Below are 26485 nucleotides of genomic sequence, written 5' to 3'. Positions count from 1 at the left end.
CACGTCACGTGCCCCTCGTCACGCCAGTGACAAGCGGACGGAGGCCGGGAGGCGGAAGTGGCGGGCGCTCTGGGTCGCTCGCTTCCCGTCGGGCTTCGGAGGTGAAGAGAGCGCCCGAGGGAGCGCGGGGCCGGCGGTGGCAGCAGCGGCAGCGGGGGCCCCGGCAACCCGCCAGCCAGCCCGCCCGCCCTGCGGCGGTGGCGGTGGCCTCCCTGGGCCAGTCCGGCGGCGTGCGTCTCTGCCCTTCCCCAACTGTCCGGGAAGGGGCCCGTATCGTCGCCCTCGGCCCGGCCCGTCCCGTCCCCGCCTGGGCCCGTCGGGGCCCGCGCCGGGCTGCGCCTGCCCGCCCTATGAGTGTGTCACTGGTTGTGATCCGACTGGAGCTCGCGGACCACTCGCCCCTGCCTGCCGGCTTCGGCTTCAGCGCGGCCGCCGGTGAGTACCGCCCGGTCATGACCCAGAGCGGAGCGGCCCGCGGGCGTGGGACGGTGGGATCCTGACTAGGGGGGCGGGGCGGTTTGCAGGTCGGAGGGGACTCCTGACGGAGAAATGGGGGCAGGAGGTGGGGGTGGGGCGGGCGACGACAGAGAGAGACCCTCCCCCATGCCCTCCCAAAATTCTCAGGCTAGTCTCCCTTCCCCCTCCCCCGGGTCCCACATCTTCGCGTCCTCTCCTGACTCCTCCCACAAATAGCGAAGGATCTTTTTTCTTCCTACCTTTTCCCCTCCCCCTCCCCAACCGAGGCCTCCCGTAAGCTGCCTCGGCGGCTAGACCCCCTCCCTGCCTTGAGGTTCTGCGCTCCTTCGGGGATCTCCACTCTTCTCCAAAATGGGAGCATAATCCCAGCTTCCGACTCCAGGGCTTTCCAGTGGTCTCTCTTGGAGAACCCAATGATCCGCAGCCTTCACATCAGGGAAGGTGGGGGAGCCCGAGAGATGCGCCAGTCAGGCAGCGTTAAGCACCTACTGTGTGCCGGGCACTGGGGATACAAGAGGCAAGTAAGCCTCTGTCCTCTCAATCTGATGGGAGAGACCCCTGGTGGACCAGAAATAATAAACGGGGGAGGCTTCAGGTGCGAGATGTTGGACGTTCCTTTGTGGACCCTAGGGAAGGGTAAAGCGACCTGGGTGAGAGTTTGATGTAGAAGAACTGAGGGATTGAAGGGTGCTTGCCCTCTAACCTGACGCACCCCTAAATGGGTAGCATACCTTGGACGTGGTTTGCAAGTGTATATTGAGTTAAGCAGGAAAAGAGCAAGTTGGAATACGTTTGAGAGTTGCTCATTTCTTCAAATTCTTCCAATGATTCCATATTTTTCTCTGAAACAAAGGCCCGTATTTTTAATACAGTATTGTGCTAGTCTTATGATTAAGAATTGTGAATGATACAGTCTCTAAAGTATTAAAATGAATATTACTAAAAGGGAAGGGAAGGGAGCACATGGTGTGTGTGAGCAGGTCGCAGCACTTGATCAAGTAGGAATCAGAAAGAACTGGAGTAGTTTTTTTTAAAAGGTTATGCAGATGGATAGTGTGTGCTCCATTGGTATATTCCAGATGTCAGGAGAAATCGAGAACTCTCATACTTAGGGAGGGAAGGATGTGAATAGGAATGACACTGCTTCTAGACTTGGGCAGGTTGGGATTGCTGTCGTGGAGATCATCAGTCACTTCTAGTATTAGATGTTCAGGGTCTTCACTTCTCTAACTAGGCAGTGTAGATAGTAGAAGGAACTTATTGGACTAGCAGTCAGGAGTCTTGGGTTTTGATTCAAAGTTATTTCATTTCCCAGCTGAATGGCATGTTAATAAGAAGTTGAATGTCTCTCTGAGCCTTAATTCCTTCATGTAAAATAAGATTGTGTTTCATGATATCTAAGGTCTCTTGCAACTCTTTGATCCTGTAAATGAGAATGGTAAAACATATTTTACAAGATTATTTTAAGGATCAAATGAGCTTTTATTTACATGTGTGTATGTGTGTATATCTATGCACATATGTATATGTGTATGTATGTATGAAAGTGCTTTGAAGTTTGTAACCACATTATTTTATGACAATGTTTTTTATGTTGCTTTATATCACCAATTCAAACCTTGATTTTGGTCATTTTAAAAAACTATTAATAGATGAATGTTAACTTGGGGCTCAACATAATCACCTTCATGACTCTTTTTGTGGCTAATTTCTCTAGAAGTTCATATCATTAAAACAGATCTTCATATACTTGTAAGTGATTATATTCTCATCCCTTTCTCTTTGTCCCAGACTGGTAAAAAAAAATGATAAGGTGATTTTTCTGACTTCTGTAGTAATATAGAAGCTACACAGTGACTGTGCTATTCCACAGATCTGCTTGGGTTTTTTATTGGTGTGAGGAGGAGTTTGTTTTACCATCTGGACAGCCACTATGAGATGTTAATTAGTTATGTTTTACTTAGTTAGGGAAATGTCTGATGAAGAAATCAAAGAAAAGACACTAGCTTCAGCTAAGGTCCATTTAGAAGGAAAGGCACCAGTGGAGAAGGCAGCAATTATTCACCAACATCTTGGCCGGCGAGAAATGACAGATATGATCATTGAAACCATAAAATCTAACCCAGGTAAGTTTTTCAAATGTCTCAAATCTCTTTTTAGATTTTTTTATGCATCTGGTTGGTTTTTCATATTCATATTTCAGTAAACATATTATTTTAATATCTTATAAAGCTTTACCATAGTTTGCTTTAATATGACATAGATAGGTGGGTTTCAATTTAATTTCATCCAAGTACTTTTTAAATTAATCCTATTATCATAGACTTGGCTTTATTGAAAGTAGTAGAGTATCTCATAGCAGAATGACAAAATCCAAATAAATCTGTTTGTTTTCATTGTTTTGCTCACCTGCTCCATTAAGAGGGGTTAGATCAATACTGAAACTTAAATGAACAAAACTGGTAGTTCTACTTTTTAAACATATTAGCCTTGGCCATATGTATAAAATATCTGGATACAAGCATACTCTGAAAAGTGTAATGTTTTTAGAAGTTATCAAAAGTGTTGGTTTTATTTTTTAGGAGCCAATAGAAAATACAATTTGAAGTTTAGAGATCTTTTTTTTTTTTTCAATACACATTTGATTATTTGGAGAATTTGTTCAAATTGTAGTACATTAAATTTTCTTTACTAGATACAATCAATGAAAGGTTGAAAAAATTTTAGGAAGATATATGTAATGAGATTAATGTCTGATTGACCTTATGTGAAATAGGAATTCTTGAGCCTAATTAGCCTCCTAATATAATTTATAACCTTATAAATTTTATCAAAACTTTTTGATTTGTGAAAGATGAGATGAAAGCTACAATGGAAGAAAGAAAGTCTTCAGAGGCATCATCCTCTCCTGAGAAAAATAGAAATGGAGATCACAGTAAAGAAGTTGCTCCAGATTCTCCCTCTAAGCAACTTCCGGACCAGATTTCATTCTTCAGTGGAAACCCATCAGTGGAAATAGTTCATGGCATAATGCACCTATACAAAACAAAGTAAGAAAAGTGTTCTTCCTTCTGAATTGGACAAGTGTGAGCATGTGATGGGGAGTCTTTTTTTCCCTCTGAGGCGGGCTTGGATGGTGTAGGAGTCTGGTTTGGATGTGGGTGGCCCTAGTGACCAGAGATGCCCTTCAGGGTGATGACATTTCCTTAATTTTATCTGATGAGTCTTTGTTTTATGACACAAAGTTTGGTTTGATGGATAGACCAGATGTTTTTCTTTCTTAATAGTTTTTGGTATTGATATTGATCTGCCCATAAAGTAATAGTGGAGGTGGATATTTTGAAGGGAGATGTTTGAGAGGAATATTAACATCGATAATAGAATCCTAGGGAGAGTCCGTTATATCATTTTAGTTAGTTTCAGCTTCTTCCCTCAGCAGACTTTTTGCCAAAGCTGCTACAAGAAGTTAATTAATTTATAAACATTTCATCTACTTTTCCAACCCCCTCCTCTGGTGGAATAGTAACTCACAAGCAGTGCAGTAAAGTGCTCCAAAGACAGGCTACTTGCAGGGGAAGGAGATGAGATAGCTAAAAGTTATTTAGAGCATCCACAAAGTGGATCATCAGTTCTTAATAATTGATAGTTGGCTCAAAACCTCCTGGCTCTGTAGCCTTTTGAACGACATCTTGATGTTCTGATGTCTATCAGGACTCCACTGAGAACTCATGGAACTTTTCAGTGACAACCATTTTGGCAAATAGATTTTTGAAATTGATTCATGGCAGCTAAAGTGAATTTCAAAGATTAGCTAAAATGTAGGATAGTTTATTCTTTACTCCATTTGTTGTAACTGGGGTAATCATTTCTTATGATCTTCAAAACTGCAAAGGTATTCTGTGCGTATTGCATGGTTTTGAACTCTGTTCTCATTTTCAAAGTTCTGCTTTCCTTCTCTTCTCACCCCACAGTTTGGCTTCTGGCTGAATCAGTGACAGATTTTTTTTTTTTTTTTTAATGATGAATATTTGCCTGGTACACTATATAACTTGTCTTTTAACTGAAGAGATTAAAATTTTCTAATGGGCAAATGATACAGAAGCCTTAACTTTACTTTTTTTGTGTGCAAATAATTTGAAGTGATCATTCTTTTGGGTGGGTGGGTGTGTGTGTGTTCTCAAGTAAGTAGTCAATTAGTGAGACATCCGGTTTTTCCCATCTATTATCTTGACCTTCAAATCAATTGACTGGATAGGACTGTAGTCTAAAAGTATCCAGCCCTGAATATTAGGCAAGACTTTTTTATAGCATAACAAGAACAATGACATAATGGAGGAGCTATCTGGATGGGGATAACCTAATGGGGAGAGGTACTGAAGAGATTATTGATATCCCAATGATGTCTGAAATGGATAGACCTTTAACCTGTCAAACATTAAGAAGGAATGATTATAGTCTAAAGATACAAGACCTTTATCTCATCAAACATTAAGAGGGAATGATTATAGCCTGGGGTTTGGGGGCAGAGTAACTGAGGTAGGACAACCTCTAGGAGACTATGGCATAATACAGACTCGCCCTGGCTCCTCTATTCAAGACAGTCTCATTGTTGTCTCTTTAGTAAGATGACCTCTTTAAAAGAAGACGTCCGTCGCAGCGCTATGCTGTGTGTCCTCACAGTCCCGGCTACAATGACCAGTCATGACCTCATGAAGTTTGTGGCTCCTTTTAATGAAGTCATTGAGCACATGAAAATAATCAGAGACTCTACTCCAAACCAGTATATGGTGCTGATAAAGTTCAGTGCACAGGTATGAGTTAAGATAAGATTTCTTTATTGCACAAACTGTATTTGGAACTGTGTGACTCTTGATTCTAGTGGTATGGGCTCAGAAACTTTTCATGTAAACTACTTAAAATATATATTTCTCTGAGTATAACCTAGGGTGTTGTTGTAAACTGAACTCCATTTACATAGCCAATAATGTGAACGCTATTAGAATTCCTGCCTTCTTTTCCTTGAGATGTGGTTACTTATAATGTGGCAGTTTTCATTTAGTAATTATTTCAGTAACCTGTTAGAGTTGCAATACTCAATTTTTCTTCCCTCCTCTCCCCACTTCTTTGTCTCCTCTGAAAAGTGCTTTAAGTACATAATTTTAAAATTAGTTTTAAATGTAAGAGATCCAAGTGTTATAATCCCTCTTGAGTTTACTAAACTGTTGCAGAATTGAGGTTAGGCATCACTGTTATAGGTAAATACTGAGAAGATTGATAAAATGATGATCCATTTCTTCCCTCCATTTCTTAAAAGGATGATAGTATTAAGTGAAAGAAGAAGCTCCCAAAATTCGGTTCTTTGGTATATATATATCATATTTTTAGTTTGAAGGAAAAACTTAGAAGAATAGATTTGAAACTCCAGATAATTTAAAAATTATAATACCCTTAATTTTTTCATTGATGTTTTTCTTTTGCCTATCATATTTTGTTTAAATTAGGCCAAGGAATTTAAAACACAGTTTTGTCACAATGACTCCTTCACCTTGCCAATAAAATTCCTCCCACAATTTGCCCTAATTAAATGGAGTCCAGACTAGCTGGATGGCAATAGGTGTGTCTTCAGTGCTGTTAGCCTTGGTCTCTGACAGATCACAAGAATTTGTGGGTGGAAGGGCATAAATGCCATCACAGGTATACAGGCTTGCCACCCCCTCTTTAAAGGAATGCAAGATTGTTAATTGCAACAACAGCCACACAGTGGCTCTATAAGGGAGCAAACTTGGAGAGGAAAAGATGGTACTTTGTATATGCTCTGCAACAATGGCGTCAGATTCAAACAGAATCAAATCCTTGCCAGCCATGAATTGACTCTTATGTTGGATTTTTATTCATTTTGTTACACATTTTCCAGTAAAATTTTAGACAGTTTAGGCTGAAATTTGAGTCTGACTTTTCTATTCTTATAGCACCAGAAAGAGAAAATATCACTGTGAGGTTCATTTGCAAATGATGCCAAGTGTATGCATACCCAGCATCCTGTCCATATTCAACTTCACAAGTAAAAAAGCAAATATGGGTTTCAACTATCAAGGCTTGCAAAGCTAAGAGTCTAAGAGCTCTTAAATTTTCACTAAATGTGCAAAGCCCATTAGAAATCATTAGGGAAATACTTTTTTTAAAAAATCATTAGGGAACTTTGTAAATTCAGTAAATGGTTTTCTAAAACTCTTTTTAACTGATGTCCTATACTTACTGGAAGAAGTGATGTGAAGATGTAGGGAAGTCACCATTTATACAAGTTTTAGTTCAAACTCTTTATGTATCTTAAGGACTTTTGCTTCAACAATCACACTGGCCTTTTAATGATTAAGTTATTTGACTTGGGCCTGACAGCACAGAAAACAGATTCTTTATTCTCAAGTTTGTACAAAGTTGGCCAGATGCAGAAAAAATGTGAGTGGGAATTTTTTGAAAAAAAAAACACAATTAAAAGGAATGTCTTGTCTTCAAAAATCACTAAATTCCCAAGCTTATCCTCTTGTTAATTCAATATAGTCATTTTGAGATCATTTTTGCCAACTTTTCTGAGTAATTAAATACCATTCTTTGTACATGAAGATGACTATTGATCTACCATGATTGTGCTTTGAATTGCTTTATTGGTAGAGATGGTGGATTTACTATTGTATAGCAGACCATTCATCTAAACCTTCTGTGACAGAGTGCTGACATTTGTTGGCTAAATTTAGGGATTAAGTCCAAAGTCAGGAAAAAGTTTGAAGCTTATTGGTCTGTGTGGGGATTATTCCATGACATGAGTATCATTAGGTCTGCATTCTCACCAATATTATTTGACATAAACCCCACTGTGTAATTGGCTTTTCCTAGAAGTGTTAGCAATCCTCCTTTGAATACTTGTGAACCACTTACAATCCAATCTTCAAAACTGTTTCATTTTCTTTCATGGTCTCCTTTTCAATTCTTAAAAAAAATTTCAATCTTTTAGAACTATTAGACTGTCTCTGTACTTTTTCCAACCTCATGTGAGGTTGTTTTCCTTAACTTTATTCTGTAAGCCATATGTACAGGTGTATTTACTGATATTTACTATGACCTTTCAGGGATTGAATTCATAAGTAAAGAACTTATAATTCATCTGGGCCTTTAAAGGTAGTCCTAAATTTATTCACCAAAAAAAAGCACAGTAAGGCAGGGTTTTGGCAGCCTTTTTTGGCTTCAGCATACTTAATGCTCTCTAAGAGGGCCTTTCTATCTGGACCTGCTAGGCTCCAGACCAAAAATGGATTCTTTTTACTGTTCCCCAACATAAACCCCATCCTATATCCTTGGGACCAGGTCATGTTACAAAAAGCTTATCATTATTGGGTCAGCTAGATGAATCACTTTGCAAAAAACAACAAAGAAACCAAAGCTTCTAACACCGAAGTGATAAACTGTATTTTTAATAGTAAGAGAAACATTGGAGAGGACTCTTTATTTGGATATCTATGTAAGAGATGTCTGAGATTTATGAACAATGTCTTTTGTAATGGAAAGGTCTTTTTTTGTTGTTTTTTAAAAGGATAATGTTTGTGATTGTTGAATGAAGCAGAGGAATTGGTTATCTTTTACCCTTCTTTTCCTTGGATAAAGAATTCTAAGTCTGAATAGTATTAAAAAGACACGAGAAGGAATGATATGAGGGGCATTTGTGCCTTGTCCCAGCAGCAGTCTTTGCCACTTTGGCCAAGAGTAGTGGTTCAGAGAAACTGGAATATCTGTCTGGGTAACTAGCTTTCTACCACTAGTTTCTTCAAACAAGTATTACTTGTCTTAAGGTGCCTCTTCATAATTACATATTCCAAGAAAAAAACTGTGACTGATAGGGAATGAAGGGGGCTCTTTTAAGTATTTTCTTCTTTGTAATATCAGTGTGATAGAAAATTCTGCTATTAACATCTTGCAGAGTTGAACATTAAAAAACCATTTTTTTCTGGGGAGGAGGAACACCTTAAAAATGTGAAGCTGGCAGTTCCTCATCAAATGTTTGGCTCACTTGATTACATTTAATAAACATTAAACAAGATAAGTAAGATTGAATTTCCATCCATCAAAGGGCATTAAAAGCACTCTAAAAATTCTGGTGCTATAAGCTCTAAAGGAGTACTGAGAGCTTTGGGATAAAGAACATTTCTTTATTTCCCAAAGATCTGGAGAATCTTTCTGAATCTGTGTAGGTTCTCTGTGGTGATAAAATTTGTATGATATTTCCTTTTGCAAACTAAGTGCTATTATAAAATACTAAGTGCAGACTTACTTCCTGTGTTTAGGTTTGTACCTTTTTCCAAATTTTGCTGACCCTACTATATGAAAAATAATGAAAGATGAGTTCGGTGCTCTCTAAAAGGCTAATTTTTTAAGTGGAGTCACCTATTTTCTGTCTCCTAAAACCAGACCAAAAGGCAATGTCTTATCTACACAAACATATTTCATCTTGCCATTTTTGAAGGAGTGTGTATTTAGGAAAGAAGATAGATTCTTAATCCTTGTAGCAGCTTTATAAGAGCCAAAAGTTTTGGGGAGTTCTCTTCCCACTAAACATTATTCCCTAGGAACCTTGGAGAATGACTTAATTTGTAGGCATTCCAAACTTGGAGCCCTTTAGCCATCATATTTGATACTGGGAGCTCAGTTCTTTAAACCCTCATGATGAGATTTATATTTTGCTTACTCAAGAAGGTGAATTTTTTTTCTTTATTCAACTTGCACTAATGCCTTTTTCCTCTGGCATGACTGTTGACTTTTTTAATGGAACTCATCTTAAGCATCCATTAATTCTGATTTGGTTCCAAGGCTTTGCAAAAGGAAATTTACTTTTCAGCTGCTATGAAAGTGCTTACTAGGGATGGGAGAAAATTGACTATTGCCAGTTGAATATTTAAATCTGAATAGTTGTCAGCTTTCTGCACGTAAATGCTTAAGTAAAAAATGTCTTCGGCTCAGAAAGTATTGTGGACAAGTAGAATATTGACCTGGACAGGTTCAGATAGCCTTAGGATGTGGCTCTTAATTGTGTGATTTTTCTAAATAAAAATATTAAAAATTTTTCCTTGGAGATGCACATATAGATGGCTAGAGGAAATGTCACTTCCTCTGAGTAATTAACTTTCCCCCTCCCTTCTTTATATTCACAGGCTGATGCAGATAGTTTTTATATGGCATGCAATGGTCGACAATTTAATTCAATAGAAGAAGATGTTTGCCAGTTGGTGTATGTAGAGAGAGCTGAAGTGGTGAAATCGGAAGATGTAAGTTTGAAGGCTTTTCCTGTTTTTAAGATTTCTAGAAATGCTCATGAGAAGTAACGGAATGTGATGAAAAGAGCATTCGTGTCATTTGAGTCTAAAGACTTGGGAACAAGTCTTTGTCTTTTTTGAACTCTTATTGTCATCATATATAAAATGTGAATGATCCATTAATAGGGGAATTATAAGGAGAAACACTATAAATTAAACATTGTTATAAATTCGTATGTAATATATGTTTATATAGCAAACTACATATAATATATAACTATATATATTAGTATAATAGTTTATAAAAATAAAGTAAGCATAACAGAATTATATTAAGTCACTATCAATATTGATCAAGTGAAACTTGGAAGTAGTTTTATAAATCTATCTATTCCCATATCTACATACCTAGTTATTTGTCGTTTTGAAAACTTCTTGATATCTCCCTGAGTTGCTTGTCATCTGGCAAAGTTTTTTGCCTCAGTTGATTATCATTGTAAGGATTCATCACTTTAATTACATTATATTCTAGGTTTATTGTTCCAAAGTGTAGTAGTTAATATTCTCTACTTTGCATTAGACTTGATTGAAGTAAAACCTATTACACTATTATGTTGTTAAGTTGAGAATAAATTCTGGGCCTCGCATTAGAAAACTTTTCCTCCAAGCAAAATAGATTTACTAGCTAGCTTGAAAAAATTGAATATTAAAATTTGAAGAACTTTGCAAAATTCTTCTGAGAATGTAAAGTGATTTTCATCATATACTATATTTATGGTTTTAAAAATATATGTAATTGAAGTCAGTTTGTCAGCGGATTTATATCTAATAAAGCTATTTTTGATAGCTACTTTTTCTAAATAAATCAAGGTATTGAATATTTTGTTGTTATCCCAGACTCATGTCTTCATGAAGGTCAGCGTGCTTTTGGCTAGAAACTTAAAGAATTTAAATTTCCTAATTAGCAGTTTGCTCATTCTACTTAAACAGTTTATCAACTCCTAACTTGTTAAAATGAAAGGTGGTGGTTGCATTTATATCTAGGGTGCCAGTCTCCCAGTGATGGACCTGACAGAGCTCCCCAAGTGCACAGTGTGCTTAGAGAGGATGGATGAGTCTGTGAATGGGATACTTACCACGTTGTGCAATCATAGTTTTCATAGCCAGTGTCTGCAACGCTGGGATGACACTACGTAAGTATGATGGCTTTTTCCCCCCTTAAGCTCTATAAATGTGATAAGCCTCTTCAGAATTTAAAAAAAAAAAAAAAAAGTCTTGCTCTTTTCAGTTTCACAGATTGTGGGTGGTACTTAGCAGATTTCATTGTCCTTCCATTTTCTTTTCTTATCCCATCATTCTTGAGAATAAGCAGCATTCTTGGACCAAACTCTCTTTAATAACATTGAGTTTGAGTTCTGAGCTTCCAGATGGAATTTGTCCAGTAAATCACGAGTTATTCTTTCCTTCCATTCTACAGAAATTAAATGACAAAATTTGAAGCTCTCATTTATGTTGATCTATGCTGTGGCCAAGTCTTGTTCCAGAATCATGCTTCCCATCTAATACTGTAGGCTGTTTGTTCCAAATTTTTCATCAATGAAGCAGCAGCTGCCTAAGTGGCATTTTAGTTTGTTGTGAATGTTAGTAGTCACTGGCCAAAGGTCATAGTTATTGCCAAGCAAAAGAATGTTTTAAGATTTCTTACTTATAATGTTTCAGATGACTTTAGCAGATGAGATTGCCTTGACAGGACACTCCAGCCACTTAACAGTTTCCTCTGCAAACTATCAAGGTCCCTGATGTCAGGAAGGTTAGCTCTCTATCTAGTAACCTGACTGTTGCCCCTGGGCCTTCAGTGGCATGGTCACGTACCTGGCAGAGAGTTCTGTGTCAACTCTGGTAATATCAGTTGTCAAGTGTCCCTGAGAATTTAGAACTCGAAGGGATTAATTTAGTCTTAACCTCCTCCTTTTACAGAGACAGAAATAGATATTCAGAGAGGTGAAGTAATTTCGAGGCCGCTAGGGGGTGTCACAGTGCACAGAGCACCAGGCACAGAGTCAGGAAGATTGAGTCCAAATCTGGCCTCAGGTGTTTACTGGCTGTGTGTGGTCCTATAAAAGTCAACTAACCTGTGCCTGTCATTAATCTGTAAAATAGAGATATTAAGAGCTCATACTTTCCATCCGAGGGGGAAAAAATGAGAATATTTGTAATGCAGTCTGCTGAGCAATGGGGACACAAATAGAAGGAAGCTTTCCCTCAAAGAGTTTACATTCCAGTTGGGGAAAGAAGATGAGAAAAAGGAGAGATTCAGAGAGAGCTGAGACTTCCTTTTTGTTAATAACCTTCATGGTTATTACCATTTCATAATAGTTTTGTTTACCCTCTTTGACATAAGAGTAGACGTTATTTTGTTTTTTTTCTTCTTAAATTAGTTATCATATTCATAGACTTATGATCAGATAGTTTGGACAGTTAACTATAAAATTCACTTTTCGTTGCTGTTTAGCTTAAATAACAAAGTGTTGATAGCCAAAAGTTTGCCTGAAAAAAAATTTTTTTTTAATGTTGAGGTTTTTGGATGATCAAAAAAAAAAAAGTTGTGCTTCACAAACAATAGTGATTAAAAACTGCATTGGAAGCAGATTTTGTATTTTTTTACATACCACATAAGATAGTGAACTGTAACTAATGCCATCAAATCCATCTTTTATCTTTGAACACCATTTGCCAAATATTTATAATGGGACCAATATAATCTACCTAATAATTTTCACCTAAATAGAGAAGAGAGGGAGAGATACTAATTAAACATCTTACTCTGTTAACCTCTTTACAGATAATCTCATTTGTTCCTTACAATAACCCTTTGAGATAGGCCCTGTTATCTCCATTTTGCAGTTGAGGAAATTGAGACAAATAGATGTTAACTCACTTGCCTAGGGTTACCCAGCTGCTAAGTGTCTGAGGCTAGATTGGTCTCAAGTCCTGGAGCTCCATCCACTGCTCTACTTGGCTTGCCTCAGCTTATAGCATGCTGCCTTATAAATATCAGAAAGTGCACTTATGATGGGTGTTATCATTTAGTAAAAGCTGTTTCAGCCAACTAAGGGTAATAGTGAAAGTAAGATTGAAACTGCTTTTTTGTTTTTACTTTTTATTGATATCTTTGGCTTTTATATCATCTTTATTTCCAGATATATACTTTCCCTTCCCTTTGCATAAAGCCATCCCTTGTAATAAAGAATTTTTAAAAAGCAGTTTTGCAGAACTAAACATATAGTCTCTTACCTCTTCTAAGAAGAGAAAAAAGTATAACCCTTGAAAAAGCTTAAAAATATAGGCACTATAGTGATATGCATTCATGTATTATAAAGACTAGCCTAGATTTGGAAGTTGACTCTGTCAGATGAGCCTTTTTTTTTTTAACCCCAGCTATACATGGTATACTATTTCCTAAATCACTAGAAAGCGGCATTCTGTCAGTGAGAAGGGATTCCCACCTGGATAAAATCTGAGATCTTTTAAAGTCTTGAAGTAAAGCCTTTAGGAAGGAGATGGTTACTAATGACACCCAGTACTATTAAACAACTTGATAAGTTATCTTTTAAGTTCCTAATTCTGATTTGTAGACTTCTGACTATTAGTCTTAAACTCTAGGCAGAAAGATAGAAAGGAAAAATTACCCTGGCATGGATTCTGTCAATATAAAGTTATTATAAAATAAAATTTAAAAAAAAAATAGAGAGAGATTCCTAGGGGAAAAAAAGAAAGATAGAAAGGAATATATAGTATGATCCAGGCTTCTCCCTCATTTCTTTTCCCATTGTCCTTTATCTTTTTATTTGTAAAGTTATCATATCAAGAGGTTATGTTTTTCATGTTATATCCTTAAGATAAGTAATGTCCTTTCTTGTAAATTTGTAATTTGAATGTTACCCTTTATTTTGTTTTTGAAATTTTATTTAGGGAAAGAAAAGTTATCCAATTCTATTACATTAGCTAATGGCAGGGGGGAGTTAAAGGGATGTGGAAAAATTGAGATCCTAATGCACTGTTGGTGGAATTGTGGTCCAGCCATTTTGGAGATCTGTATTCCAGCTAGATTTTTATCCCAAAGGAGATTTTAAACAGGGAGGGGGGAAAAGATGTATATGTACAACAATTTTTACAGCAGTTCTTTTCTGATAGCAAAGAATTGGACATTAAGGGGATGCCATCAATTAAGGAAGGAATAGCTGAACAAGTTGTGATACATGATTGTGATGGAATGTTGTGTTATGAGAAATGGTGAGCAGAATGTTCAGATGCCCCGGAAAGACATACATGAACTGATGCAAAATAAAAATGAATAGAACCAGGAGAACATTGTATACAATAACAACAATATTAAAATATGATCAACGTAAATGACTTAGTTATTTTTAGCAGTTCAATGATCCAAGACAGCTCTGAAGGGCTTATGATGAAAAATGTTGTCCAGCCTTAGAGAAAGAACTGATGGAGTCTGAATACAGAGAGAGGCATAATTTTTTTTTAACTATTTTTCTTGGATGAGGTTTTTTTGGATCATTTTTCTTTTATTATATGATTAATATGGAAATAAGTTTTACATGACTATACATCTATAACCTATATTGAGTTTCTTGCCTTTCCAATGAAGGAGAGGGAGTGGGTTGGAAAAGGAGGAAGAGAATTTAGAACTCAAAAGTTTTGAAAATGTCAAAAAAAAATTTTACATGTAATTGGGGAAAAGTAAAATGCTAAATAAATTTTTTAAAAAAGAAAAAAAGGAAGAGAGATTAGCAGCAATATTCTCTCTCCCGTCATATTCACATTTTTTAATACTACAAAAAGCTATCTTTTACAAGTCTTATCTAATCTGAAACATGTTTTTTTATCTTCCTCTGTCTTCTGATGGTTGCCCTGATAGGTGTCCTGTTTGCAGATACTGTCAAACACCAGAACCTGTAGAAGAAAATAAATGTTTTGAATGTGGAGTTCAGGAAGTAAGTAATGGGTTTTAAAAGAGTGATGAACTCATCTTGACTTAGCTGGGAGTATTCTCTGCTGGGTACAATTAAATTCCTTTTAGGTCCTGTTGAGCCAACTTGTTTCTCTGGGGATCTACATTAAAGTCTTTTTTTAGGGATCAGACAGGAAGTATAACTGCATCTCTCATTTCTAATATGCCTCTAATACTCTACTATGACTTGATACTTTTATCTATTCTGTTTTTAATCAGTATGTACTTAATACAATTCTGAAACTTCACTCTTGCTATTTTCTTAGTGTACTCAAAAAAACAAGATGGAAAATGATTTATCATTAAAACTGTTCATTGGTTCGTGGGTCTCAAAATGCATATGTTCAGAACTCTTGAAGGTACAAACCAAAGTATTCCTCTGTATCTCAGACCCTATCTGCTGCGGTGTAGCAGATTTATCAGTTACATTGCCTAATGGTTGCCTTTCTGGTTTGTTGACAGAACCTCTGGATTTGTTTGATCTGTGGCCATATAGGATGTGGACGATATGTAAGTCGGCATGCTTACAAGCACTTTGAAGAAACCCAGCACACTTATGCAATGCAGCTAACTAATCACCGAGTCTGGGATTATGCTGGAGGTATGAGCACACTGCTGTCACTTTTATTATCAGTCTGCCCACACATTTTATTAGGAGCAGACATCTTTTCAACTCTGCAGTTTCCCTTTATTGCTAACAATAAATAGCTGTCATTTCCTACTAATTGCTGCAAACGTTGATCTCCCTTGGCATAGCAGCATAACATGTTTAGGGTCCCATGAATAACTTGAACTTGAACAGCATGGTAATTATACTCCACAAACTGCCAAACCTCTCACTGATGAAACTACCAAGCCTAAACTAACCCTTTCTTGAGCAAACTATTACCCGTCTAGTCCTTTAGATAACTTTCTTAAAAAGTCTTTTTTTGTGATTTAAAAGCTTATAGAGACCTATTTCTAAGAAAACTTTTGATTTTTTTCTTTTCCCTCTAGATAATTATGTTCATCGATTGGTTGCAAGTAAAACTGATGGAAAGATAGTACAGTATGAATGTGAGGGTGATACTTGTCAGGAAGAGAAAATAGATGCCTTACAGTTAGAGGTAAGGTATTTTACTTCTTGAATTGGTATTCATTTTGTTGGTTAGTCTTTTAAACACTGTTTAGGTTTGGAATTTAACCATTTTACCTAGAATTTTACCAGCCTTTGACCTTACAGATTTCTCTACCTGAACCAAATGATTTAAGGAATTGTTTTTCTTTTTCTTTTTCTTTTTTTAATGTCTGGCAGAGCTCATTTAAAGTGTACTATAATTATACGTAGAATACTAAACAATTGTGGGCTGGTTTGGGGAGGTTTTTTGCCCCTAAAGAGAAATAAATTTAATGCTATTAGGTAATTATAAAGTCAAAAGCTGATTATAGTGTTTTCTTCATGCAAAAACTGTTAAAGAAATATTATCCATGTTACTAAAAAATTACTTCAGTGGATCAGTTATTTCATCAGTGTATATGCCCACTTTATACCCATTGCAATCCTTCACATCCTTTCGTCCTGCATGATTCTTCTTTGTGCTATTCTCTAGTCTTTCCTGCTTCTAATCCTTTAAATCAGGGCTTAAACTTTTTCCACTTGTGACCCCTTTTCACCTGAGATTTTTATGCAACTCTTGAGTATATACGTATATGAAATAGGTATACAAATCAAACATTTACTGATAATAAATCATAATTTGACAACCCCCACGATCAGTTACAAGACCCCGTTTGGGATCACAAATCACATTTTAAGAAGCTAGTCACTAGTGTATTGTGATAGATTATAGGGAGCAGTGCAGTTTTTAACTCTGTCCTGCTCTGGTGCCTCATCAGGGTATGGAAATAACATTGATTTCCCGAAGTCTAGGCTAGCCTGGTGGCAGCTCAGGCTGTAAGAGCTCCATATATGGCTCTGTTGATGTACTGCATCTTTATGTCAGTATCTGAGAATCGCCATTACTTTAGTTACAGGGAAATGTTTTGTTTAGTTGTTTTTTTGCTATAGCACTTAGAGGGAAACCATATGTTATATAGGTTGCTATCTGTGTCATAAGAGAGAATAGCTTTCCATATCAAATGGTAAGTCATGAAATTAACCGTGTCCCTCATGTTTGTTGTCCCTCCACCTCTACATTGTTATAGATCAGTGATCTACTTTACACTACTTCTCATGTGAAAATCACTTGATTTCATGCTCTTGCCTACTTTAATTTTATTATTTATTAAAATCTACTATGTGCTAGGAGCTGAACACAATAGTAACAGTGCTACAGTCTCTGCCTCCAAAGACTGTTGGAGGCACCATTTAACAAAAGAGAAGTTACTGCAAAATAAATAGAGGATACCACTAACAATTGGGAGAACTCGGGAAAGTCGGTGTGTGAGCAGTGTCACTTGTTTTGGTTCTTGAAGGGAGCTAGAGATTCCCAGAGGAGGGCACACATTCCAGGCATGGGGACAAATTGTGCAAAGGTGTGGAGAATGGCAAATAGGCCAGTTTGGCTGGAACCTGGCATGGGGTAGGGCGTGTTGTGTAACCAACCTTCGAAGATAGGTTTGAGCCACGTTGTAAATGGCTTTAAAGGGTAGGGGTGGTTGCATGTTGTTCTAGAGACAATAAGAGGCCATGAAAATTTCCTAACCAGTGGAGGAACATTGTCATACTTGGGCTTTAGGAATGTCAGTGGGGTGGCTGTGTAAGAATAGTCTGGAGAAGGGAAAGCTAGAGACAGGGAGACTAATTGAGAGGTGATTGTGGTAGGGGACAAAAGATGATGGTCTGCAGAAGAGTAGTGTCTGTCAGCAAGTAAGCAGGCATTTCTTAAGCATTTTCTGTGTGCCAGATGCTGTTCTAAGCCCTGGGAAACAAAAAAAGGTAAAAAGATGGTCCCTGTCCTCAAGGAGCTTCATAGTCTGTTGGAAGAGACAGCATATTGTGACATTATGCAAACAGTATCTATGGAGAGAGTCAGAGAGAGGAAAGGCCTCTTGCAGAACATGGGATTTAAGCTTTAGAAACTGAAAGGCAGAAGTGAAGGGCCAGAGCATCCCAGGCATGGAGCTGCCAGGGTGGGAGATGGAACGGCATGTTCCAGGAGCATGCTTCACAGAGTAGGTGGAAAAAGGCTGGAAATATAACAAGAGGCTCAGTTGTGAAGGGCTTTACCTGCCCTGACAAAAATTAATATTTGATCTTGGAAGTGATGAGATGTGGAATTTATTGGGGGAAATGGAAGGGGAATGGCACGATCAGCCTAGGAACATCACCTGCATCTGTTAAGTGGAGGGTAGATTGGAAGGCTAGAGACTTAAGCAGGCAGGCCAATAAGGAAGTTATTAAAGCTGTGCATGGTGGCCATGGAGACCTGGAGACCCTAAGCTAAACAGTCTAATTCAAAAGAATAGCTACAAAGAATCTTTAGGAAAAAACCAAACTTGGCTCAAAAGAAAAGATGAGAGGAGACGATTTTTTTTTTTTTTCAAACAAGCAGCAATCCATAGGTGTGGATCATTATTGTAGAGAACTCCCAGGAAGCTAGAAACTTCAATAAATGAGATGTTCCCCTCCTCCTAAGATTAAACAAGGCTGCAATGTTTTTCATAGTAACATGGTTTTAAGAAAGTAACATTTTTCTCAATAAATGGCTCTGTTGCATTATCAGCAAGCCTGTCTCCTTATTTTCGACTGCCACTAGGCCATTTGTGTTGTGCTGGCCACAGCACATATTTTTTATTTTTATACATATATATATATATATATAGACACATCTTTTCAATTTGTTGATCAGTTTTACTAAATTATTTTTCCTCTTTAAAAAAAAAATAAGGATAAGAAATGAGAAAGGGAATCTAAGCAATGTAAAAACAAAAATGTATGGATAAAATCTATTTTTAAAAAAAACTTCACAATTGGGATGCACCCTGGCTTTCTAGATTTATTGCATAGACTTTATGATCATACTAAACTGGCCTTCTCACTGTTCATCACCTTTGTGTCTTGTTTCTTTATCTTTGTACTGGTTGTATCTTTTGCCTAAAACTCACTCCCTCCTTATCTTAACCCTCTTTCCTACTTTCCTTAAAATCTCAATTTAAGCATCCTAGTCTATATAAAACTTTTCCTATAATACATACACACATCATTAAGAAAAATATGGAGTCAAGTCCAGCTTATTTAGAGTAGCAGACTCAGCTAAGATAAAATGTCATATTGTAATTTTTATTCTTAGGTTTCTTTATAATTATTTTTGGTTCAGCTTTCTAAACAGATTTTAGCAAATTGTCAACAATTGTTTCATATGTATTCTTATCTATATTATTCTTTCTGGTTCTAGTATTCTTATTTACTAACGAGCCAGCTAGAATCTCAGCGAATCTACTGGGAAAACAAGATAGTCCGGATAGAAAAAGATACTGCTGAGGAAGTGAGTCTCCTTATTGGTAACTGGGGAGATACAATTTTGATCTCTTAACACTATGGAGGCATAGGGGTGAGGGGTGGAAGGTAAAATTTGGGAGGATTATTATTTCTAAAATCTTTTCCTTCCCAGTCTCCTCTCCAGAGAAAAAAGTGTTTTTCATTTTAGGTGGAAACATTTAAGCCACATCTTAATTTTGAAGGCTTATTATTTTAAATTTTTTAATCTTAATTTATCTAATGCTATGTATAGGCATGTTTGGGGGTTTTGTGGGGAGAGGGAGGGGGTTGTTTGTTTTAAAAATATAAGGATGTGTCATTTGAATCAACCAGATGGTTTGGCAGCTTAAAAGTAACTAAAATGAACATGATTCCTGGGAACATGCAATGGTGCTTGTATGCATATATACCAAGATAAGGTCAAAATGGGTAATAATTAAGAGATAAAGGATGATAACATAAGCAAATTAAGGGAGCATGGAATAATTTACCTATCAGACCTTATGGATAAGGAAAAAATTTACAACCAAATGAGATAGGATTATGAAATATGAAATGGGTATTTTGATTATATACACTTAAATAGTTTTCGCAGAAACAGAATGCAACCAAAATTAGAAGGAAAACAAAACTGAGAGGAGTTTCTAGCAAATTATCTAAAGGCTTCATTTCTCAGATATATAGAGAACTGAATTAAATTCATAAGAACACAAGTCATTCCCCAATTCATAAATGGTCAAAGGATGTGAATGGGCACTTGTCAGATGAAGAAATCAAAGCTACCTGTAATCCTATGAAAAAATGCTCTAAATCATTATTGACTAGAAACAGGCAAATAAAAATAATTTTGATTGATTAATATAACAAAAAGAAAATGATAAATGTTAGAGGGAAAGTGGGGAAAACTAGAACAGTAATATACTGTTAGTATGGTTGTGAACTGTTATAACTATTCTAGAGAGCAATTTGGAACTATGTGCAAAGAGCTGTAAAAATTGTGTACCCTTTGATTGGTGAGCGACTGAACAAGTTGTGGTATAAGATTGTGGTGGACTGCTATTGTGCTATGAGAAATGGCAGTCAGCATGGTTTCAGAAAAACCTGTAAAGACTTACATGAATTGATGAAGAGTGAAGTGAGCAGAACCAGGAGAACACTGTACATAGTAACGACAATGTTGTATGGTGAACAATTGTAAATGACTTTATATTGTCAACAATACAGTGATCCAAATTCAAATTTATTTTTTTATTTATTTATTTTTTTACAATGTGCCTTCCTGCTGGAGACACTATTTTCCTGGGGAATTCAATTCAATAAGCATTTCTGGGTATGAAGCATTCTTTGGAAAGAGAGGGTAAAAGGAGGTAGTCAGGTTCCAGAAGTATATTCAGTAAAATGGTATCATTTAACCTTTTATGATTTCCACATTCCTCATAAAATGGACTGGATAACATAGTCTTTTTTTTTTTCATTATTACTGTAGCTTTTTATTTACAAAACATATGCATGGGTAATTTTTCAACACTGACCCTTGCAAAACCTTCTTTTCCAAATTTTCTCCTCCTTTCCCCCACCCCTAGATGGCAGGTATTCCAATACATGTTAAAATATAATATAACATATTCTTTTAAAGTGCATTAAAATAATTTCAATTGAAGAATTTTGTGACCTTCCTTGTTATAAGTGGAGTCACTCTGGCTATTGCAAAACTGGAACCGGGAACTACTTTTCAGTTGGATTAGACCTTTCTCAGAACTCAGGATCCAAGGCACAGTCAATTTCTGCTTGGGCTAATGCCCAGTTGTCATATGACCTTTAGATTACCTGCCACTTAACCTGTGAAAGAGGATGAACCAGATCTGTTGAACTCCTGATAAACTCAAGCTCAAATTACACTGTCACAGCCACATCTTTACTAAGAGTGGGGGGGAATGGAACTAAGATACTAATTTTCCTAGCAAGATAAATGCTTAGTGCAAAGGATTTAAGATTTACATTTCATATTCTTTGGAGATATTTAGATTGTGGTAAGTGGAAAATGGTATACTCTTCAAAGGTCTTTGGTGGTTGCCATTCCCTCTACTAGCTTGCTAGTGCTTTCATTTACTTCAGGTGTCCTCACATTTTTCTATTTTCACTTTAATTCATCATTGAGCCCATACTGGAAGCCTCTCTAGCTTGTAAAACTAGCTAGCACTTGTGTTCATCTGAAATAGTCATGAGAAGCCCAGAAGAGACCCTTCTCTCCACTAAGTAAAGCATTTCTTTACCCTTAGAATAATCCCTAAAAATGAACTGATTTTATTCAAACTCATGGAAAAATGACCTTGACAGAGCCAAAGGTCAACTGACTGGCTATTTATCAGTGACTAGAGAGAGATGTATAATGGAAACTACTCTATAATCTTGTTTATAGGTTTTGTGGAAACAAACACTGACATTGCAATCTAGAATGCTTTATGCAAGTAATTTGTAAAGGTCATCCCATGGTATTGTGTGTCCTTTAGGGTACTTTTGGATTAATTGCTATGTAACAATGATGCCACAAAAAGGAGCCACTTTTAAAATTAGGCCCTAGAACCCTACTAGCAAACTTTGGCTTTCAGTATGAGTTTTCTTACTTCCTGTGTCCTTGATTAAGCAGGTATTAGTTGTTTAGGTGACAAATTATCCTGGCCCTTTTGTTTTTCCTTCCTCCTGTTTATTTTTTGACATATTTATTAGCCTTTAGAAATTCAAGTTGGGAATCTGCTACAAGAAGAGGTAAAATGAAATAAGTAGACTTATTGTTCAGTCAGATCATTTAATTGGTTTTTGTTGATTTCTAGTAAAAAGTTAGTAGGTGAGGGAAGTCCATTAAGTTAATGTTCTTCAACTGATACAATAAAAACAGTATTGTAGTAGGTGAGAGAAGGCCATTAAGTTAATCTTCTTCAACTAATACAATAAAAACAATATTGTTGTGCTTACAACTCAAAGATGAAAATTGATTTTAGAGAAACCTGATGACAACTTCTGTGAACTGGTACAAAGTGAGCAGAACTAGTAGAACGGTTTATACCATAACGTCTGAAGTATAGAAATTAACAATTCTGAAAAAAACCTTAAGAATTCTGATCAACATAGTAATAAACCATGAATCCAGATAGCTAGTAGTGAAGAATGCTGTCTACCTTCCAGCAGAATGACAGCAGATTAATATGCTGAATAGGACGTGTTTTTATGACATGGCCAATGTAGATACAAATTTGTTTTGCGGTTCTTAATTGTCACAGGGGATTTTGATTTGGTTTTGTTTGGGAAAGTAGTGCGTGGAACAGAAAAAAATGCTTTACAATTTTTTAAAAATTAAAAAACAGATAAAGATATTGACCATCTGTGGTAGAATAGTCTAGAAGTCTAGAAACTGCCACTAAAATAGTAATATTAACGAGAAGTTTACAGGACTTTGCTCTGCCTAAAGTATAGACATATCTGTTTGCACTTTCAGATTAACAACATGAAGACTAAATTTAAAGAAACAATTGAGAAATGTGATACTCTGGAGCATAGACTCAATGATCTCCAAAAAGAAAAGCAATCTGTGGAAAGAAAGTATGTATTTGGTTCTATTTTCTTTAAAGGATTTTTTAAATAAATCCCTCAAATAATGGAATAATTTCCCTAATAGTTATGGAAATATTATGAAATGGTGTTCAAACTTAGAAAAACTATTTTCATTATCAGTCTTGCATAATATTCTTTCCTCTTTATATAGCACTTGCCTGCTTTTGGACCACCTATTGAGTAGAAAATGGGGTATTTATCTTTAAAGGTCAGAATAATTTAAAAGATATTGTAAAATGTAGTTCCCTCTTCTCTTGGTAAAACACAGTCTTCCTTCTTTGTCTCCAGGAGAAATTTTTCTATTTCCATAGTTAGCTGTTCTTAGGAAGATACGGATAATTGGATGGAGTCGTCCTGGTATATAGAGTAAAGAGGGCTCTTCCAGCTGGGCCAGAAATACAGTGTACTTTAAAGGGAGGCAGGGAGAGTTGTGAAGGAGAAAGTTGATGAGTGTTGAGCAAAAGATTAACCAGTTGTAGGTCAGAACAGAAACTGCTGCAGGTATTTTGAGAAGAAAGGCAAATGTTACTAAGTTTAAGTAATTTTCCTGGGTTTTCTGGGTGATTTCCTGTCTATTTCTTCTGTTCCCTGAGTGAATAAGAGGTAGGTCCATAGGTCGCTTAGTCTTAAAATTAATTTTAAAAGCACATTCCCCCTCTCTATGCAGTATATCAATTGAGGTCAGAGCACTTAACTTTGCAGGAGTGCTATTTTTCCTGATAACTTTCTTCTATCAACACTGCCCATCACCCAAGCATGCCCCCAGCAACTAACAGACAGAACTACTGGAAAGGTTTAGTAATTATTCCTGGGTAGGTTGTGGCTGGACTATAATGTGCTCTTGAATTTTCAAATCCAGATAATTTTTTAAAAATAATCGAAATGATCTGTGAGTGTGTTCCTGTGTACTTTAAATGTGTTAGCCAGAGATAATACTGCTGAGATGCCTGAACCTGATGATAGTGAAGTGTTTGGATAAGGGAGAGACCCTGGAGCATTGGCTCCTTCATTGGTTTACAGAGGAGAGAGCTAGTGGAAAATGCATTGTGTTGCTTTTGTTTTTTAAAAGGTGCACACAGCTGAACGTAAAACTAGCCAAACTGTCCACTGAGCTCAAAGAAGAGCAAGAAATGAACAAGTGTTTGCGAGCCAATCAAGTCCTCCTGCAAAACAAGCTTAAGGAGGAGGAGAAAGTTCTGAAGGAGACTTGTGATCAGAAGGACATGCAGATCACAGAGATCCAGGAGCAGCTGCGGGATGTCATGTTCTACCTAGAAGCCCAGCAGAAAATTAATCACCTGCCAGCCGAGACCCGGCAGGAAATCCAGGAAGGACAGATCAACATTGCCATGGCCTCCGCTGCAAGCTCCCCTTCCAGCGGAGGTACAGGGAAGCTGCCCTCCAGAAAGGGCCGGGGCAAGAGGGGCAAGTGAGCCTCTTGTAAGCAAGCACTTGTGGCTAAGACAGTGGCCCCTGGCACCAAGAGGTGGTCAGGGGCTGCCAGCTCAATGTGAGGTTGGTTACTGAATAAGTAAGTACACCAAGTGAGGATCAACATGAAATTGTTTGGATCGTTTTTTTCCTAGTGTGTTGTTTAATGAGTTATAGGGGTTTATTGACCAGGATGGCTAATGGGAATTTAAAGGGTTTTTCTTTAAACTGTTCTATTTAGCTAATTTCTGACATGTTTTAATTACCATTTTGCCTTCCAAATTTACCCAAAACTAACTCTACATTTTTCAGCTGTATTTATTGAGTTGGTATATTTCACACTTAAGTCCTGGGGTCAGTTTTTGATATTAAGAAAAAATTTGAAACCTCAAGTGAAGATTTCCTAGGCACTGGAGCACCAAAGGACCCTTGGAGCAGTAGCAGCTGCAAAGGTTAAGAAAACAGGCACATTTGAGGCTGTACGAGCCATTCGGTCGTTCCAGAAACATTTGTCAGAAGTTGGTCCTGTTGGATACTGATGAGCAAAACTCCTTTCTATCAGATATTGATATGTGTGCCCTGCTAAAGGGAAATGGAAAGGCCGTCCTCTTTAAGGAAGTTTGAGAACCAGTCCTAGATGCATGTTACTGTAGCATCTACTCCAGTTTTAGGAGTGGCCAGGGGGAAAAACAAACAAAACAAAATTGAACAGAACACACTCACTATGGACATGACAATTGCATTTCCACTTTGTTTTGAGTTCAAATAATTTTGTTATGACTCTGAAGTCTGAAGGTTTAGTGATTGTTGCCCAGAGTCTTACTGACAGCTCCCTCCCTTATAAGTGCTCTCGCTCCAGCAGATGGGCATTGAGTCACATAAACTGACCAAGTAACTCAGCCTAGTTGGATATGTAAATTAAGTGGGGGTATATGGGATACCTGTCCTGCCAGCTGTGCTTTCTGCTGAGATCAGTGCTGATTAAATATTCATATAGGTTACATTCTTTGTTGAGCTAGAGGCTAAAATAAACTTCAGAAAGAAAAAAATCTCCAAAGACTAAATTGCCCTGAATTGGACCAAAATGAATTTGACATAGCCCCTTTATAAGTGGTCTTTTTTTTTTTTTTTTTTTTTTTTTTTTTTTTTTTTTTTTTTTTTGACCTCCAGTGATGGATCAGAACCTCAAGCTATAGTGTGACTTGTATTTGGATATGCAGAGCAAAATTTAATTGAGAACAGTATTGGCTGTTGGCCTTTGGGTTTGAGTAAAGCTAGCAGAGTAAATTACATAGCAAATACTGTTAGGTCCTGAATTTTTTTTTTTAATGCAACAGTTAATCAGTTTGTCTCTAAATTCTCACATTTCAAAATTATTTTTTGATGGTGATTGGTCTACATCATCACTTTTTTCTTCAGAATCTCATCTACAGCTTAGTGTACCAGCTGCATTTTTCCTCTTTGTTCTTCTGACTTGCTGCTGTAGCATCTCTGAGGAACTTTCTCACATAAATGTTCTTACACATTCTCAGTCCTTTGCTACTATAGACCTACTAGACAGGTTGATTTGGCCTTAGGTACAGATTTATCTTAAAACCTTAGTCAGCGTGTAAAACAGAGTCAAATTCTCTCTCCTATAGAAATTCTATTTTATTTAAAATATATTTTTACACTAGATAGAATCCTGCTTTTTGGCCAAGAGCTTGTGTTGCATGTTTGACCTTTCAGGAGCTGGAATAGTGATCTAATTAAGAGAATTAGAATTAGTTTAGGAGTGTGCAGTATCCTTTCTACAAGCTCACCACACCATAAAATAAGAAAATAACCAGGTGGGAAAGCAGTGATTCTTTTTTTTTTTCCAGAAGGGGTGGAACTAAGTAATATGAGGCTATAACAGGGAAATAAACAAAAAAAAAAGGTAATGATTGGAGGGAAAGATGTTTTATCAAGGTAGCTATCATAAAGTCTTAACTAGACAAAGTATATTTTTTAAAATTGTTTGTTTTGAAATTCATGTATTTTGAATTTAACTGAGTTTCACAAGGGGGAGATGGAGGGAGGGGGAGCATTTGTAAGAAGGGAAGCTGCTACTGCATTTTCCAAGTTGAAAATGGGCCACTTACCATCCCCACACTACCCTGAACGGGGAAATTGCATTAAAATTGCTCAGCTTTGGAATGA

General features: G+C 37.0%; 1 protein-coding gene across 1 annotated transcript; it reads left to right on the top strand.

Moving 5' to 3' along the window:
- Window positions 1-97: 97 nt before the first annotated feature.
- BRAP (BRCA1 associated protein) lies at window positions 98-26485 on the top strand. The gene is made up of 12 exons (XM_051972796.1): window positions 98-435; window positions 2442-2603; window positions 3332-3527; window positions 5099-5288; window positions 9675-9788; window positions 10821-10969; window positions 14713-14788; window positions 15268-15406; window positions 15802-15911; window positions 19182-19271; window positions 22758-22861; window positions 23943-26485. The coding sequence occupies exons 1-12, from the start codon at window positions 351-353 to the stop codon at window positions 24304-24306; spliced, it is 1779 nt and encodes a 592-aa protein (XP_051828756.1). The 5' UTR covers window positions 98-350; the 3' UTR covers window positions 24307-26485.

This window comes from Antechinus flavipes, chromosome 1 (genome assembly GCF_016432865.1).
Source record: "Antechinus flavipes isolate AdamAnt ecotype Samford, QLD, Australia chromosome 1, AdamAnt_v2, whole genome shotgun sequence".
Taxonomy (NCBI): Eukaryota; Metazoa; Chordata; class Mammalia; order Dasyuromorphia; family Dasyuridae; genus Antechinus; species Antechinus flavipes.
This window is presented reverse-complemented; position numbering and strand designations above follow the sequence as displayed.